The sequence below is a fragment of the Bemisia tabaci genome, chromosome 9 (assembly GCF_918797505.1).
Source record: "Bemisia tabaci chromosome 9, PGI_BMITA_v3".
Lineage (NCBI taxonomy): Eukaryota > Metazoa > Arthropoda > Insecta > Hemiptera > Aleyrodidae > Bemisia > Bemisia tabaci.
The window spans coordinates 16,073,951-16,089,690 of record NC_092801.1 but is presented as its reverse complement, the minus strand read 5'-3'; the positions used below and the strand labels follow the sequence as shown (position 1 = coordinate 16,089,690).

General features: G+C 37.8%; 1 protein-coding gene across 6 annotated transcripts in view; it reads right to left on the bottom strand.

Moving 5' to 3' along the window:
- Positions 1–15,740, bottom strand: part of Galphaq (G protein alpha q subunit) — a 62,866-nt gene that overhangs the window by 18,567 nt on the left and 28,559 nt on the right. For 2 of the 6 annotated variants that reach the window (XM_019051502.2, XM_019051501.2), the window contains exons 2-8: positions 13,256–13,440; positions 11,492–11,646; positions 10,285–10,413; positions 9,055–9,183; positions 5,122–5,251; positions 3,411–3,564; positions 385–492 (exon numbers count right to left, since the gene is read on the bottom strand). In XM_019051502.2, coding sequence (XP_018907047.1) covers positions 385–492; positions 3,411–3,564; positions 5,122–5,251; positions 9,055–9,183; positions 10,285–10,413; positions 11,492–11,646; positions 13,256–13,440 — 990 coding nt within the window. Of the gene's footprint in view, positions 1–384; positions 493–1,751; positions 1,860–3,410; positions 3,565–5,121; positions 5,252–9,054; positions 9,184–10,284; positions 10,414–11,491; positions 11,647–13,255; positions 13,441–15,740 lie in introns of all 6 variants that reach the window. The other 4 variants (XM_019051500.2, XM_019051498.2, XM_019051497.2 and 1 more) reach the window with 4 other exon arrangements.

The following is a 15,740-nucleotide window of genomic DNA, read 5'->3' as shown; positions in this document are numbered from 1 at the left end:
CATCAAAAGCACTCAAGAATTGGTATTAGAGCTTTTGAAATTATTTATAGGTATTGATGGTTGATTTTCGGTAAGATGTCTTTAATAATTGATTTAACGACTGATATTTCGATCATTCAAAAATACTCTGATTGGCCAAAATCTATGATACATTGGAATTTGAACAGCTAAAAATTGAGGCGCTACCTCAACGCCTATTGTTTAAAGGAATTTACAGATCATCTAAAGCGAAAAAGAGATAGGTTCTTTGGACAGAGAGAGATAAAATAAAAAAATCTCAGGAAGAAAAGGTTCAGATTACATTAACCTATGACATGCAAAGCAAACCCGTAGATGATACGAAGCGTAGATGCAGGCGAATGAAGCTTGAGGAAAATGAAATACCTGTGGCGCACGTAAAATGCGAATAAATTATTTTCTCACTATCTGGATTCAAATCGACGAACATTCGTAAAATAAATTCTCTAGCTGCTATAGCATCTCGTTGAGGACCTGCAGTGTACACAAACGACTACTTTTAATATCAAAAATTATACAAAGGCAGGAATGATACCAAAGATAGACTTGATAGGAAAACTGGAGATACATTTGAGGTTGTCTACAAATTACCTTGGAAGAGTAGCTAGCGTTGACTAATAAAAAAATAAAATCAGATGGGTGTTTTAACTTGACCCAGAAATGAGCCACAAAATAGGATGGGAAAAAGCAACTCGGCATCCTAGTGCGGGTATATATGGGAGCTTAAAGTCCGCAACTCTCAACTTGTTTTATAAGAGTTCGTCACCTTCCGGCCAAAGTATCACAAGTGCGACGCAACATTTCAAGATTTCCGCCGCCATTTTATTTTTTTACAGAGATATTGTTGGTTGAATCTGTTTGAAAATTTCACTGAATTTTACAGGCAGCACAAAGACAATTCAGTGAAATTTAAGGACAGCTTTGTTAAACAATATCTCTGTAAAACAATAAAATGGCAGCAGAAATGTTGAAATGTCGCATGGCACTTGTGATACTTTGGCCCGAAGGTGACGTAGAGCATGAAGTTTTACAGAGAATTGGGATCACCCAGAAATCCAGGCGTTACCAATTTTTGAAAACACAGCATGTCAGGGTCTTTCTTTTTGGGGAGCGAAGTCTCCATTTTCACTTGTTGTGATAGTGGGGACGATTTTAATCATTCAATGGACTCTCGGAATTCCTTCTTTTCAGGCAAGAGCTATGCTTCCAAGAATGGGCTTACTTTTATAGATACTACGGGATGAATTGGGCACTGTTTAGATAATTGTTCAACCATACAGGGTGATCAAAAAGATGCACACTACACCTGTAACCTCATAGGATTCTTGCCCTTTATCAGGGTGATTCCCTTCAACTTTTTGGGGCGCCCGCGCCCCGTGCTCCGTGAGTTAATTTCTTCAACCTGGGAATATTCACCAAATTTCAAGTCTCTATTTTAATTTGTCAAAAAATTACAGGTTTGACACCTGGTGCTAGCAGTGTAGGACTTTTAAATCACCCTGAAAAACACTAGGCAGATTCAAAATGACATGGGAATTAAGGTGCATTAGACTTCAGATCAGAATGGCGCAAAATGGTGCAATTAAGAGGGCTGTAGAATGGCGTAAATACAAAGACCCTAAAAAGGAGGTAGCAATTACTGTCTGCGATAGTGCAGGATTAGCCTAACCTAAGATAGCAATGATCGACCGTGGGTGCTTGACAATTCTACACTTTTTATAGAACGGTATGACCTGTGGCAGCTGTAAAATGAGAATAACACATCCTATCAGGGTCTGGGTTTTGAGAGAGGTATATTTTCAGAATGAACTCCCGGGCGGCAATGTGATCTTGTTTTGGCCCTAAAATGATTCAATTAAAAAAATACGGAATTCACTCTAACAATTAAAACATCATAGACTTTTAAGTACGGAACTTCACAACAGTAGAAAGAATTGAAAAGTTCTGTGTAATGACTCAATTAAAAATCATCAGTAGTTTGTACCGAAAAAAAATATTCAGACCTCTGCTGATGTGAGGTTTCGGATCAGAGGCTCAAGTCGAAAAATGCATATCTCAGATTAGGACATCATGAGTCTCTGCTAATGTTTGATTTTTTTAGTTTCTACTGAAATTGTCGGTGAATTTTCATGACTCATTTTACAGAAATCACACTAAATTGCAACGAAACATTTGGATTAGTGTTCCTTTCAGGCGATAAAACATATTCGGATATTTTCAAACGTAGCAAGTGAAAAACGCATTTCGTGCGTTTAGCCATCAAATGCAAATACAAAGTATAGACTGTTAAAATTATCCTTCTTCATGAATTTAACCTAACAAATTGAACTGAAATCGAATGGATTCCTTTGAAAACACATATATTCAATCTTAAATAGCATTTAGGTATTAAACAAATATGACAGTCCAAAGAAAAAGAGCCCTTCGATAATGGTGCGAAAACAGTTGAAAAATATGGCTGAAGTGCAAAACCATGGACCTCCATTGCCATGTTTCAAAATTTCCGCTCCTGTTTTATGTTATCACCGAGAAAGAGGCGAACTTTACGACTTGAAATCCTCACAGAATATTCTGCTAACAAAAAAGGAAATTCAAGCAAGTTTGCCAACAATTCTGTTGACTAGTTTTCTACAGAAAAAATTAGGTATGAAAGGAAGTCTGCAACGTAGTGAACATGGTTTCACACTTTAGCCATCGAAATACTGGTTTATTACTGGAAAATATAGTTCCAGTTGAGGGCAGTTCAGTTTATAGAGGGCATAAAGATACATTAAAGTCCAGTGATTCCATGCTCATCTAAACATGCTAAACATGGCAGATCAGAATTTTAAACAGCGTTTTGTAGAAACTATTTTCTGTGAAATACAAACTTGATACTCTCATAACTCTCATCTTTCTCCACACTTAGGAGCATTTTTTGTCCAAAAATGTGGACAGAGCACTCCTCTATGCTGTGAAATCAATAACTTGTCCTCAGTTTTTTGTGAGCTGAATCATTTTCTACACTAATTTGGGTCAATTGAATGTGTGAAATGGTTCATTTTGGCAATGTTTAGTCTCCAAAACGGCAGGTTAAAAAATTTGACGGCCACTTCAAAAAACAGTTTTTTAAAGTGCGAACTTAAAAGGGATAAAATTTTTGGATTCCTCTGAGAAGCTGTATCAATACATGTAATTTGAGTCGAGTTTTTCAGCACCGACACATATTTTCCTCTGGACGGTCACGAACATTACCTTCAAGAATGATGGGGCTCAGTTTAAAAACAGTTGCGCCCTTGCTTTAGAGGAGTGACAAAATGTTAGAAGTTTCATTAAAGCAAGAGCAATTGCATGACCAAGAAAAGAAAATCAAGAATCTAGTAGGAGAGAGAGAATATGAAAAAAAGTCTTACCTTCATATTCCGGGAAATAATCAACAAGATGTGAATATAAAATTTTTTCTTCTAATAAATCTTTTTTGTTTAGGAAGAGAATTACTGACGAATGTTGAAACCAAGGATATGTGATGATAGTTTTGAATAGAGCTTTAGATTCTTCCATTCGATTCTGAAAATAGAAATAAGAAGAAAATCAGACACAAAACAAACGCTTCCAATGAAAAAAAAGGAAAAAGCTCTATTTTGGTAAGCTCAGTGGCAAAGAACGGTGTGTATTGAGCTACTATGGGTTTTTCCCATTTTCTTTTATTCCTGAGGGGCAAAAAAACCCTTTTTAAAAACCGTCAAAAATGGGATTAGTTTGAAACAATTTAATGTATTCAGCGCGCTGTAATGACGTAGTGAACGAAGTGCTTTAATGATGGGAGAAACTGTGACAACTCAAACTCAGCTTCACCTTTGCCTTGCTTCATCGACTCAACTGTCAGCTTTTAATTAGTCCCATCTGGACACGCTTTTTCTCCCCTCGGATGTGCTCTTTCGAACTTTATAATGATCTTTGTTCCAACGTTCGTGGAAATCAAGAGACAACGAAAATTCAACACGAGAGAAAAAATTTGTGTTTTTCTTATAAATAATCAGGATGTTCTTTGCTGGATTAAAGTGCAAAAAGTTTTCCTGAGTGGAAACTGTTGCTTATCATTAGCTTTTCATATTGATGATTGGGGAAAAATACTGCCCGACTAACAATTTGATGCGCTTTTTGAGAGCGCTAGCAAGCGCATTCAGTCTATGTCAACATCCTACACGAATTGAATTACAACACAGTCATGGATACACGGCCAAGCGACACACCAAAAGGCAATCCTCACACCATCCAATTGCTCACGCCAATTGCTGCTGAAAAAATACCAGGACCTGCACCTGCCTGGGCTGAACATGCAACCTCCTTAGGATCTGTTTCAAATTATTTTTATGACTCAAATTCTGATTTTTGATTTGTCCTGGCTTTGATTTTGCTACAGAATAGTGTGATCCCAGCACTTTTCGACCATCCTGTTACTTGCCGAATTTTAAGTGTTTTTATCTATTTACGTATAGCTGGGGATAAAGGGATGAAAACCATTAAGGTATATTTGTATCAGTAGAATAAAAACACACTAACATGGGTTTTTTTACGATTTTCACTTCGTTACGATTCAGTGTTTCATACAGGTAGACACACCTACACGCAAAAGAAAAGTTCAATATTTTATGATCAGAAAATCGAAAAACAGCAGTGTGAAAAGGGCTAAAAAGTCAGTACTTTACAGTGCTTTCCCAAAACATATAGCGCCTCCTCAACAGAAAATTCAGTACTTTTTCAGCATCTTCATGCCATGAAATTTGAAATTTCCACCATCTACAGGCAAAAACTGCACTAGTAATCAATTCACAAGAAGTTGCATACTTTCCGGGCTGTCTTACGGAACAATCGTGGCAGGCGAAGAATTCTGGACCTATTTATGGTCTTTCTACACTTTAACAGTGCTTCGAGCCACCGTTAATAAATTAGTACTACTTCCGGACTTTCCGACCAATACACACCCTGAGACAGTGAGTACAAAAACATAAGCCTACTGTGCCTTTTCTTGCGTCTCCTGAACATTATCAATTATCCGTGTTGGTAATTGCATTCTCACCAATTCAATTATCATCTGGAGTGAAAATAGAAAGATATACAAACCTCATTGTCAGATTCGAATAGAATTTGATCATACTCTGATAGGGCCACAAGAAAGATGATTGACGTCACGTTTTCGAAACAGTGAATCCATTTTCGTCTTTCAGACCTCTGTCCTCCTACATCTACCATTCTGGAAGTACAAAATACAGGAATTAACATCGCAAAAATGAAACGCTATAATGATTCAGTAAGAGACCTGGATGTATTTACATTGCCCAGTGATTTTGCATTAATGTGGAATCAATTCCTTACTACCTGAACACTCCTTCTCACTTCTAATTTAACTTGGGGTTAGTTTAAAATCTTGTTTGCCTTAATAACCTTGACTACTTTCATGGTAAAAGAATGCACACACTATAATTTGAGAACTTTTATCAGTTGATTACTTAAGACTCTTTCTCTTTAGATCTAAGAAATCTCCTAGAAATCTGAGTTCATTTTTGTACTAACACGGGACACACAGCCAAACAATATTCAGGTAGGCAATTTCGAACCCTTAAGATGACCAACTGGAATTTCAAAAAGCTTTTTGTTAACGCTATGTAGTTTTGTTTGAGCTAATTTCAAATCCTCGCTAATTCAAGAACAAATTTTCCAACAATTTCCCAAAAGATTTGCTCAACATTCTTAAATGCAGTGGTGTCAAAATCATAATTTTTAATTTTTCCAAGTTACGGTACCCTCTCTTATAGACTATCCACTGTAAGTCTACATGTGCATGGAAAAAACAGAGAAAGATATTTCAAAAAAAATTTTCAGAAGTACATTTGAAGCATTGAAAAAAAGGAAAAGCAAGAAAAAACTATCAAATACTTTCATAAAAATTTGAGCTACAAAGATACATTTGAAGATGGAAAAAGAAAAAGGAGAAACAAGATAGGAGAAAAATGGTATGGGCATATCGCCTGCAGCGATGCACCGTGGGAAAAAAGTCCCTGAAATGTGATGTTGCAGTTGGACCATCTCTTGCCAACACATTGATAGAGCTCAGGTACACAAGCTTTGCAAAAAAGCTTGTGACTTCAGGTTGGACAGCCAATTGGGGCAAATCGGTATTATGTCCATGCCTATTTTTTTCCACCATGCGAAAGAAAGAAAAAAAGGATATACGTTTATCATGCAAGAATCAATTCCATAATTTTAAAATTCGTAAAGGTAGGATTTTCAAATTTTCTTCATGCTTAAAAGCAGATGTTAGCTCGAGTGGACTTGAACATTTGACCTAATTGTACGCATATTCGGTCATTTTGATGGGTTTGGAAACACCTGCTGAGATGGGCAATTCTACAAAAACTGTCAAATTTGACCTCCAAAAAACTAAAAATTCAACTTGATTATTTTGGATGGAGGGTTTGTTTTCCCAAATCAGTACAGTATCAGGCTTAAAAATTTAATACAGAGTACCTTCTTCTATCAGGCATTTTTGCTCCCTTCTTTTTGCACACAAAATATCCTTTGCGGTATGACCAGCATGACGAATTTAAACAAAAACGCCGGGTACTTGAATATTTCGGGTGGAAACCGAATTTTTTTAAAATCAAATACATTGTTTATTCAACTACACGCATTTTTGATGAAATCAGTGCAAAGATTGGAACAGTTTCTTAGACCAAAAAGAGTAATGAGGCTGTAAACATTGCAACCTGACAATCATGATAGTGACAGTCGTGACGGTTTAAGCAGTAAAAGCTGAAAATGAAGCTTAATACATCGACTTACACAGTTTTAACTGTCAGAATTTGTTCAGAACACTTAGTTTTCTGTACAATAGGTGAAATGTAAGATTTTTTTTACAAATTCTATATATGAAACGTTCATGAATTGCCCAGGTGGAAATTTTGCTTCATACTAAATGATTAAAATAAAATGGCACCCCACTTCAAACTTGCAACTATCACACTAACTAAAAAGATTTAGAAATGTATTTTAAAAACTGGAGATAATTTGGACGTAAAAAGCCAAAGGAAAGCAAGAAAATACATCATATGAGCGTTACATTCTGAGTAAACGAGGAGAAAATAAAAACAAATTTAATCACCAACAGAAACAGGTAACCCAAAAAACACTTTTACGGGTTTTAAACCAATTAGTCAGTTTAAAAACAACCATACTCCAAGAGGAAAAGGTGCAAAAAATAAAAAAAAAAAATAAAGGAACACCGATTGCTTAAAATGATTTAGTTGCAGCTGCTGTTGCTTTCACGGAGGGATTGATGCCAGCCTGGACATAACTCGCTACTAAAGGCTGCAATAGATATAGTTTGACTGACCTAAGTTATTCCACAAAATTAATCCTAAGAAACTCTTGATGCAAACATACTTCCTGCGTTTAGATACACTTTCAAATTCAAGGTTCGATCAACAAATATTTTTCCACATCTTTCACAAAGCCCCAAATGGTTTTTCGGGGGACGGGGAGGGGGGCTTTATTCATACTATCATGACAGTTAGCGCATCTTACTGACTTTGCTTTGTTCTCTTCTCTCCACGCCGCGGTCACGATGGTATTTTCTGTTGGGGATTTTTCTTCTTCTTCACATTTTACCATTTTTCATGTCCTCCCCCTCTTTTCCCTTTTTTACTCCCTCCCCCGCAATCCAAACACTTCCTCTCAAGTGCTTCTTCCGTAAGGCAGATATGACGGGGTCATAAATGGGGGATTCTTTTCCTTTCATTACGATTGATAAACTTTGACCCAACTTACTTCTCCCTTACAGGGCCCTCCTTACCCCTGTATTATCCCCTCCCTCCCTGCCCGTTCCACGCCGCGCTCCGCTCCGAAGTATATTGCTCCCTCCGCAGCAGAAATGACGATGTTTCTGACAAATAATGTTTTACTTATGTCTAGGTACTGAAATACTGAATACATGGGAGCCACCCTCCTACTCTTCTCCATTATTCCCCCTCCTCTTCCTCTTCCCCTTCCCCTCTTGTTTGTCCCTCTTTTGCCTTGTTCTCTTTACTTTTCACTTTTCTTCTACTTTTTACTACTTTTTTGTGGGAGTAATATGGTCATGCGAAGAGAAAGTGGAAGAGAATGCACCTAGGAAAGAATAAATCAAACATAGAAGTGGAAAGAGAAACGTGAAAAATATGAATAAGAAACAATTCTTCACAGGAAAAATCGTCATTTCTGCTGCGGAGGGAGCAAAATACTTCAAGTAAAGTGGAGCGGGCAGGGGGGGATAATACAGGGGTAAGGAGGGCCCTGTAAGGGAGAATTAAGTTGGGTCAAAGTTTATCAATCGTAATGAAAGGAAAAGAATCCCCCATTTATGACCCCGTCATATCTGCCTTACAGGAAGAGGCACTTGAGAGGAAGTGTTTGGATTGCGGGGGAGGGAGTAAAAAAGGGAAAAGAGGGGGAGGACATGAATTTTCCACAGTTAAATCAAAATTACGGACCTTCTAGCGTTTTCTTCAACTTCTCAAGGACTTGTCAATCTAGAAAAATCTTTTTAATTTTTATGAAGAATTACATAAAATTTTACTTTTGACAGGGGTAATGATCCTAATCTTGGTTCATTTACTTTACAACTACTTAGAGTTTCTCAGGGTTGCCACAGAATTTAGAAAATGAAATTCCCTGACATTTTCCTGATTTCCCTGACAATTGAAGATGTGTGTGGTTAAGAAGGCATGATTGAAAATAGTTTCCAGGCAAATTTGTTGATCGAAACCTCAAACGCCTTCCAGAAAGCAAATGAAAGTGATTTAACAAATTTTCCTCGACATTTTCGTCATTTTCCCTGATATTTCCTTGGTTTTCCCTGACTTTTCAAAATTCCCCGACATTTCCCGGTTTTCCCTGACTGTGGCAACTCTGGTTTCTCAATTCTACAAGTGCTAACAAGGCAACTAGACAGGAGGTGTGAGGACAGGACAAATTGGACTACACTTCGATCAAGTCAAATCTAGTGGACGAAGAGAGTACCTAAATATAATTGAGTCCAGATCGAAAGGATACTCGATGATACCAGTGGTTGGAGCACGAGCTCTCAAAATATCCTGTTCCGTGGGCAGATAATCTGGTGATTCTATCCTTTCGAGATCGCCCAGATAGCTAACAACATGCACAAACAGCTAAACAACATTAACACGCAAACATATGAAAGCCAACATGCAAAGAAACAGGTCACAACATGATATCAGTCAAACCAATTTGAAATATGAAGAGTTCTGAACCAGGAGTGCAGAGAATCGCAAAAGTAATGTTGAGGGGGGGTGTAAATTTGGAAGAATTCCCCATTCCATGCAAGATGGCTTGCAAAAACCGATCAATCAATTCCCTGTCTCTTCTCAAGAGTTTCCTGCATTTTTTCTGATCATTAAAAATGGACCAGAGAACAACAAAAAAAAAAATTCATCTACACAAGGGAACAAGGTCTAAACTTGCTTGGTAAACCAACTTCTATAATTTTGATGGTTGTGTTTTGGCATTCTTGTTCCTGTCTGGCCAAAAAAACGAGCAAGAAAACAGTGAAACAGGAACGCTGCAGACCATGGTTACTGACCATGGTTTTTGATGATTACTTACATAACCAGAACTCCGCATGTCCTTTCACTGTTGACCCATAGACATTGCCACTATTGCATGGCAACGCGATAGTTTTTTATAAATGAAAAAGAAAGAGTACAATGAGTTTGAAAGATATAAATTTTCAGGCTATGTAAAGTTTCCACTCCGTTTAAAACTTGTTTGAGGGACAAGGAAAGCAAACGAACACCTGAAAATCTCTGGAAAGTTGGGAATCAAAGTTTTTTCTGCACTCCAGTTTCAAATTTTCCTTCTTCGGCTTAATGTACGCCAAAAACTTAGATCACTCAGAAAGAGACGTGGATGCTTGAGAGACAATAGAATGCTTGCTTGCTAAAATGCTGCTTGCATATCACATAAACGAGTCATTTTATCTCATTCAGTTAAGGCTGCAGCGCCGCGGGAAATATGTACCCAAAACACCTTGGCTGGTATAACCTGTAAAGCAAGCTAATCATGCAAATCAGAAAACTGAGAACGCTTAAAAGTAAGTTTTGCTTTCCACCGAGAGGGACATGCCTCAATGAAGACCCAGGCGGATAAAGCACATAAAATGGATGCTGATTAGAGTTGTTTGGGTGAGCAATCATGCACATAAACAAGCAAGAGTGTACGAAAGAGATCTACCGAAATCGAATTTCTTCCAAATCGAAGGGATATTCTATAATTCCAGTTGTCGGTACTCTCACCCTTAGAATGTCTTGTTCTGTGGGCAAATAGTTTGGCGCTGCGACCCGATCTATTTCCATTAAATAACTAAAGAAAACAATACAGACATGTTAGTTTTTAGCTCTTGAATAATAATTTACACCGACCAAAAGAAACAGAAAGTTCAGATTCTTCAGGTGCAACACGAAGGTCCTGCAGAGGCTTTGAATAGGTTGAGCTGATGGCTGCATTTGACGCAGAAGTGTTAACAAATTTAAATTGTTCAGCATTAAAAAATGCCTATTGATGGGCAAAGTCACACTAAAACAAATATCTAAAATAAGCAATACCTTTAAAATAAAGGACACCAATTTTAACCAATGATCGTTCTTTAATTCTAAAAGGTATTTAACTTCCACTTCGCAGCTTTGACACAATTTTGTTTTAATACCAAGTTGAAATTATTAAAAAAAGAGCCATTAAACCAGGTGTCCAATTCTTTCGCTGGTGGTCCCGTCAGACATGACAGAACTGCAATTGGAGTCCGTTATATAACCGACACTGAATTGTGGAATAAAACATGATAGATCAGATGAAACTTGACAATTATTGAATTATGAGATAGAATTGCCAACTCCCTGAGGGGTAGTAGGAGGACTGGGTACTGTGATGGTTAAGCGTCGCAGAGCGCCAGGGAGCGCTGTGAAAGCGACTCTTAGACATTCGTGGCTCCTCTGACTAGAGAGCGTACCTCTTTTACCACATGAGCTTTGGAAGCATTAATTTTTACGAGAAAAGGGCAAATTGAGATACACGCTTGAGGAGTGATGATTTGAATTCATTTTGTGAGTTAAACTATAGTTTCTGGATTTCTGGCTTCCGATTCCCTTCAGAATAGTAAGAAACCCACACTATTCTGCCATGCTGTTACTTATTGTATTCAGGTCAGATTTTTAAGAGGTTTTTTACCACTTCTTCTGAGGTGTTGCATTGAAACTGTGCTTTCTGGCAGATAAAAATAGTTGCAAAGAACTAATCCAATGATACTATCTTCTTGGTTCCATCGTAAAACTTATTACATTTGAACCTCTAAATACACATTAATTTTTGTATTTCTGTAGGTTTGTGGAGTTAAACAGCACCATCTTAACGTCTTCGGATTTACAAAAAAAGAGACAGTACTTACTATTTAGCTGAATCTGTTAATTGGTATTCTCTTCTTCTATCGTAACATTCTTGTATTCCGGCATCAGCCCATAATTCTTTAATAGCTTCGACATAAGGACTTTCAAAGGTTGTTACTGTTTCAAAATCTACACTCCGAATTAATTCAGCTTTTTCCTGAAAGCAAAACCAAAGGAAAAATATTAAGACTCAAATAATACCAGGGTTCCCTCGAGTACTTCATTTTCAAATTTCCTAACATTTCTACACTTCCTGTTTTAAAATCTTCTAATTCTTTGACTTCCCTTGATCTGTTTCTGTACTTTTCCCGACCTTTGAACAAAACTTCTGTGTAGTTTTTTAACTGTGCTGACTATTCTGCCGTGCTAAGGAAAAACGTCGTATGAATCGAGAGTTGCCAAATTTCTCCCAATGAAATGTTCATTATTTAGGAGAGTTGTGAATATTTTCTTTAGAAATTTTCAGTTGAAATAGATCTACTGACAAAGACAATTCTCTGAAAAATTGAACAGAAAATATTCCCAAGTAAGTTTTCCTGAAAATTCGTATTTGATCAAAGGAAATTTGGCAACTAATGAAGGTTCATTTGGCGTTTTTCCTTAGCATAGCAGTTTAGCATAAAGGTAAAAGCAGTGCACATGTTGGAAATTTACGATTGGTTAAATTAGAAAATTCTCGTTCATCATTTGCTTTCAAAACGCAACTTCGTGTTTTACTAAATTCATAAAAATTTTAAAAAACCGAAATTAGGAGCTTTTGTTGACTTTTTGAGGGGTTTTAGTTGATAAAATCAAGCACTATCAAGAAATTTCAAGACCATCCGGTATAATTTTCAAGGACTAGGAAGAAATATATTGATATATCGAAACAGCTAAAAATTAGGAATTCCTTCTTACTATCATTTAATTATCCAAGTTCTACATAAAAAGTTACTTTCATCGTCTATGACGTAGTTTGAGACTTCGGAGGTCTCCATCCCAAGAAAGATGAAAACACGGATCTGCCACCTGATCATCGATAAGACACTGTTCATAAAATAATTACCGCTTTCCAAAGAGCGCATTACAAGGTTTCGTTTTTACATGTTAAAGGATACAGGCAGACTTCAAAAGAGTATTACTCACAAGGGGAAGGGAGGGCTCGAAAAATCCAAAATTCAACGTTACATATTTTAAGAGCAACCCCTAAAGTCATCCAATAACAAAAAATTGAAAGGTAACTGGAAGCATCATGAGCCCTTCAGCAGTTTCCCTTGCGGTTGAGCGCTAGAGGACAATGGCAGATCCAGAGTGAGTTGGAGGAGGGGGGGGATTTGCTGATGTTAAGTGGAGGGGGGGGTCGGGGGAAACCCCCCAGAGCGAGGGGGGTGGGGGGTCTCCCCCGAAAATGATTTAAAAAGATAGCCCCGCCTAGATTGAATTTTAAGCAGTTATAGCATACAATTTGTGCATTATTTGAAAGTTGAAAATTGACAAATACTTAATGCCTCCTTTAGAGAAATTTTATTTTGGTATATGGCTTATTTATTTCTGCGGTATTGAGTAGTTTTCCGTTTAGTAAACTTGGTTATACAGTTCTGCAGTTCTGTCTTGACACCATGTACGTAAATTTTTAGGAACAATTTTTTTTCTCCCCCTCTTTGTCCTTTTTTCTTTCTTTTCCCATATATTTTTTTGGCCCGAGGGGGAGGGGGGGCAGCCCCTCCTCTCCCCCGGATCCGCCACTGCTGGAGGAAAGCATTGAGGTGATGAGAGGAAATACTTACACTACACGAAGAATCAGCATATTGAATTTTGAGCACATCCATGGCGCGGATCATACTCTGCATCGCCATGAAAATATTTTGGTAAACAAGTTTAATAAATCCACGTTTGTCTTCGTCTGAGTAACCAGAACCGTGGATAATTCTCATCTGTTTGATAAACGTTGACTTGCCCGACTCTCCAGTACCTGTCAACACAAGAATTCAGAATTGATCAAAGCTGAAAATTTTTACCGAAGACTATAGTTAATATCAATGGTAGATACGAGTATATCATCGGAAATCGTCTTCGGTAGAGCCCCTGTACCATATCCGAGAACATCATACCACAAAACAAGATCAATTGGATTACATTTTTCAATAAAGAACCTATTAAGGAATCGATTTCTGTCCCATTTTAGGAACAACCTACATACCATTGTTTTCCCTAAGCAGATATGTGCTTTTATGGGAGAGCCAGAGATAGTGGTTCCTTCATGCAAAATGTAATCCAATTAAGGTTCAAATTTCTCGTCTCAGGATTGGTCATACTTTTTCAGTCACAATCACATCATCTACAACAGAAGATAAACCCACCTGCAACTTTTGCAAATTATCACCCCTCACCGTCAAACACGTGATTATGCACTGGATTACATGTTGCAAAAAGGAACCAAGAGCAATCCAATATTGCTAAGATTGTGCTACTTACATTATTCGCGACAAAATTACTGAAATCACGCGAAAAATTGAATTGACCAAGGTAATTTTCGTCTTGAAATTATAGTTTATCGGGAGTAAACCAAAACTTGTTTAGACGATGAGTTGGATTGCATTTTGCAAAAAGGAACCACTAGCATTGCACTGTTGCTAAGATTGTGCAACTTCTTTTGTCTTGGAGGAAAACCCCGATTATCCATTCATAGTTTCTATTTTACTCGCTAAAAACTGTAAATTTAAGACAAAAATTACCATCTAAATTTCATAGTTTTTCGCGATTTCCGCAATTTTATTGCAAAAGATGAAGTTGCACAATCTTAGCATAATTGCAATGCTAGTGGTTCCTTTTTGCAAAATGCAATCCAGTTTACATTTGCAAGGGGAAAAAGTCGCACAATCATAGCGACATCATGCAACCCACGAGGGGAGGGACCCTATGGCCAGTCTACCACTTTCCCAGCAAGTTAAGTAAGCAACACTACTTCTCCTTCATTTAAATTCATTATAAATAATCGATTATGAACGAGGGAGCCTACTCCGGTGGATTATATCGATTGTTTAACATTCGTTTAAATGGGCCAAGTCCACTGTTGCCGAGTTGCCAGATTCTCCGATGAGAGAATCGAGCGAATCGGTCGGCTTACCTTGGAAAAACCGAGCTATACCAGTTCGGGTGCGTAGAGACGAAAAAAGGACGACGGGGGGAGAGAGGGGGGCCGAAAGCGGGGGAGGGAGAGTGGATGACGGGGGAGGGCGAGAGGGCGAGAGACCGTACAAGTTCGGGCGGGAGATGGAGATCCAGGGCAATCCAATTAAAAGGTATAACACATACATGGAATATCATCAACCGAATAAACGGGTACGGTTTCCCGTCGATCGATCAGATTCGGCGATTAATCGATCATCGATCGGAGCATCGTGATCGTGGAGTTCCTTCAAGTGCACAGAATTCGCGCTTTGGATGCAATTGATAGGTACTTCTCCGCGGATACTCTCTGGAAGCGCAACTTCACGAAAGTGCAAAAACGGCGTGCAATGGACCACTAGACAAGGTACGAATTTCAGCATTCTTGTACATGTTTCTTAATCAAAATTTCACATAAAACACGACGCGCACAACAAAAATTACCGAAATCAACTCCTTACAAAGATATTTAATGACTAGCGAAATGCCCGTGACTGGAGTCACGGGTCTAGAGGCCGCTAAAATATCTGTAACCCCGAAAAAATGTTGGTAGGGGAGCAAGACATGCTATAAAAAAAATAAAAAATGATAAAATCGATAGAAAAATGAGTTCAGGGTGAGGGTGATGGGCTAGAAAAATGAACGGGGGGGGGGGGGGGGGAGGTAGAATAAATGCTGGCAAAAAATTAAAACTAACCTAGCAATGATTTATTAACAAAAAAGAAACAAAAAAAAAAATGAAAAAATGAAAAAAAGAAATTGAAATCCAACATCAGCTGATAGCAAACAAAGGTTACCAAGGAAACCAAGGAATGGAACTTTCATAAAAACAGTTTAGTGGAAAACAGCGTAAGTAGGGCACTTTTGTTAATTACCGTGTATAAGTAAACGGTAAATGCGATTCAACCGAAAATCTATACAGTTCTTCATCAAATCAAAATGGACTAAATTACAAAATTTGAGAAAGCTAACGTAAATTTAACGGTAGTTATCGCGAACGAAAGAATTGCTGACATAGATCCGGTAACTATTATAGGTGGGATTCCTGATGCGTGAATTCAAACCACCCGCTCATTAAAACTCAATGCTCTACGTGATTCACAT